General features: G+C 36.0%; 1 protein-coding gene across 1 annotated transcript; it reads left to right on the top strand.

The window, feature by feature from the left end:
- Positions 1 to 1,890: 1,890 nt before the first annotated feature.
- On the top strand, positions 1,891 to 2,595 carry LOC107818805 (histone H3.2). The gene has a single exon (XM_016644853.2). It carries the CDS (start codon positions 1,978 to 1,980, stop codon positions 2,386 to 2,388), a length of 411 nt encoding a protein of 136 aa, XP_016500339.1. The 5' UTR covers positions 1,891 to 1,977; the 3' UTR covers positions 2,389 to 2,595.
- The last annotated feature ends 462 nt before the right edge of the window (positions 2,596 to 3,057 follow it).

Raw genomic sequence — 3,057 nt, 5'->3', positions numbered from 1 at the left:
AAAAGCACAATGTTGCCTGACTTCTTAAAAAAAAAAATGGTGGTAATAAGGGAGGCCGAGTAGGAATATGGAGGGCTGTAATGTTAAAGTCTTACACCAATAAAATTCAGGGAATTTTTTACCAATGAATTATAACTCAATTCTCATTTGATAATTAACTGGCGTGAGTTGCGTTCAAATTTTCGTATATGGACCTTGAAAAGATGGTTTAACTTGATTAATGGTTGTACACAAACAAATGAATGTTAAAACTTGACCACAATGAAGACCTTTAATCTGCAATCCTTGAAAATATATAGATGTCAAATAAAGTGGCTAGATTCTTGATCTGAGATCCAAATCGAACTTTATGCATTACATAGTACTTATATTGAACATTGTAACAGAATTAAGACGAGTTAAATAAACTATAATAATTTAAACACTTTGATTTAGTACATATTTCATTAATTGTTCATAATATAGCTAGTAATTTTTCAGAGTAACACCATAAGCCTATCTCTCCAGCACATTTATTCTAGACTGCTTCCTCGACCTCAACTACTAGATCTAGTACTCCTACTTTGCAAATTCACCTGCAAAAGAGAAAAAAAAAATTAAAACAAAAAATTTAGGTTTTGTTAAGAAAAAATGACAAGGAGTAGTAGTTCCTTAGGATATGCATACATTATGAGTAGATTGTTTGATAAGTTTTTCCATAAAAAGGTCATTTTCTGGTGTTTATTTACGAATATTTTCCATCAAAAAGGACAAATGACTTTCTTCGAGTTTCATAAGTCATTTTCCTTAGCCTTAATACTCAAAAGTATTCATCAAAAGACTATCCGATATGCTAATGTGTTTATTAATCCGACTAGCAAGCAATATTTTTCACTCACCGGCCAAACTCGGAAAATATTTTAGATAGAGATATATAAAAGAGATCATTTATTACATGGTTCAAAGTTGGCAGTGCACTTATCAGGAAGCTGCAAGGCCATGGTTCGATCAACACCAGAAATAGGAGGGCCATTGATAAGAACACAAAGACATGGCTGCCCTAATGCCTTGATCGACGCGCAACACGCCTCGCTTGGTGGGATCGGACTGAACGGAGCTACTGCTGCCCTACACGGTATCAGCTGAATCAATGCCGAAAAGAAAGTTGCACTACAAGGATGAGCATTGCTTTCTTTTATCACTAAACTGCTTATGGCCAAAAATAAAACAAGCATTTTTAGAGTACTAGTGTTTCTGCTTGAAACCTTCATCCTCTTAATTTGGACTACAAAACACGTCAGATATTATTTTTGGTGTATATTCGCATTGTTGTGAGAGTACGTATAATATATATAGGAAGATTTGTTACTTGGCTAATTTCATTATTCGATGAGCTAACTACTCTTCTACTAGCTATATCACGATTATTATGCTTGTAAAATAGTTGTTGATTTGTACATGCAAATGGCATTCGGAATTTAAAACTGAAAATGGGATGACGCAGCTCATCTGATTTGATTCATAAGCAGTTTAATTTGAATTAAATAGAAAAGATTTTAGATGGGTTTAATTCAGTTTGTCAGATGAGTTTAAATTGTGGCACACATAGAAACGACAAGTAAAACACGTTAAGCACAATCAGAAAGAAAACATGTTTAAAAAACCCGGAAGGGAAACAAATTAGGGAGTAACTAGCTTATCCACGTGGCGACTATAGATTTGTTACTTTGGTAACACATGGATTACTATCCGAGCTATCATCTCTTCTCAAATCTCCACCGTTAATACCAAATCTCAACCAATCAACGGCCTTCATTCACTCTCAATCAGCACAACGCCAAAAAAATTCAAACTCTTCGCCAAAATTTTCACGATTCCCACCTACCTTCTCTCCTATATAACTTCCCCATTCCACATCAATCAAATTCACCATTATTTCTTAACAATCAAAGCAGTTCCCAATTTACAACACTTTCATATTATTATCAAACATTCGAAATGGCTCGTACCAAGCAAACTGCTCGCAAATCAACAGGTGGAAAGGCTCCAAGAAAGCAGCTAGCTACCAAGGCTGCGAGAAAGTCAGCACCGGCGACCGGAGGAGTGAAGAAGCCTCACCGTTTCCGTCCAGGAACTGTGGCTCTCAGGGAAATCAGGAAGTACCAGAAGTCTACTGAGTTGTTGATAAGGAAGCTGCCGTTTCAGAGGCTGGTGAGGGAAATAGCTCAGGATTTCAAGACAGATCTGAGGTTCCAAAGCAGTGCTGTTGCTGCTCTACAAGAGGCAGCCGAAGCTTACCTTGTTGGACTCTTTGAAGACACCAATCTCTGTGCCATTCACGCGAAGAGGGTCACTATAATGCCGAAGGACATTCAGCTGGCCAGGAGGATTCGTGGAGAAAGGGCTTAGAAAGATGATTTGTTATGCTTATGGTTATGGTTAATGTTCTGTTCTCTGTTTTAGGGTTTTGTTTGCATCTTTTGTTGGATGATAGGGTTAGTGATGTAAATCAAATGACTCGTTTTAATCAAAATATATGTAAACCTCTGGTTTACTAGTATTTGATTAATGAAATCTGTAGTTCATTTTGTTTTAATCAAAGGTGCTTCTCATATGAATTTTTTAGAATTTTGCCAATAATTTAAAATTTGATTACAATTTTGTTTTTCGGCGATTGACTATTTGTCGTATTGGTTCTTCAGATTGTAGGCCTGTCATAGAAGTTTCCTTTTTTGTTTCTGGGTGATTGACTAGTTCTTGCCTAGTATACTGTTACTTAGCATGGGAATAAAAGCATTTAGATCCCCAGTTAGTATGAGAAAGAACTGCTAGGACTTTACAGTTATGTAATGCAATATATGTAAGTAAACCAAAAAGGGGTTTTTTCTTGTAGGAATATGGAACCTCATTACTCTGCATTCCCTAATATTAGAGGTATTCGTTGTTCAATAGTGACTTAAGTCCTCATTTCTTAGCATCAGCATTGTGCAGATCTGCAGATCCTTCATGCATTTTCTGAGATTGAACTTGATTTTGGTCTGCTAATCAAATTTTGGTTTTTCTTAATCGATACTATAA

The sequence above is a fragment of the Nicotiana tabacum genome, chromosome 19, assembly GCF_000715075.1.
Source record: "Nicotiana tabacum cultivar K326 chromosome 19, ASM71507v2, whole genome shotgun sequence".
Classification (NCBI taxonomy): domain Eukaryota; kingdom Viridiplantae; phylum Streptophyta; class Magnoliopsida; order Solanales; family Solanaceae; genus Nicotiana; species Nicotiana tabacum.
The sequence above is the reverse complement of the archived record's forward strand: the minus strand, read 5'-3'. Positions and strand labels throughout refer to the sequence as shown.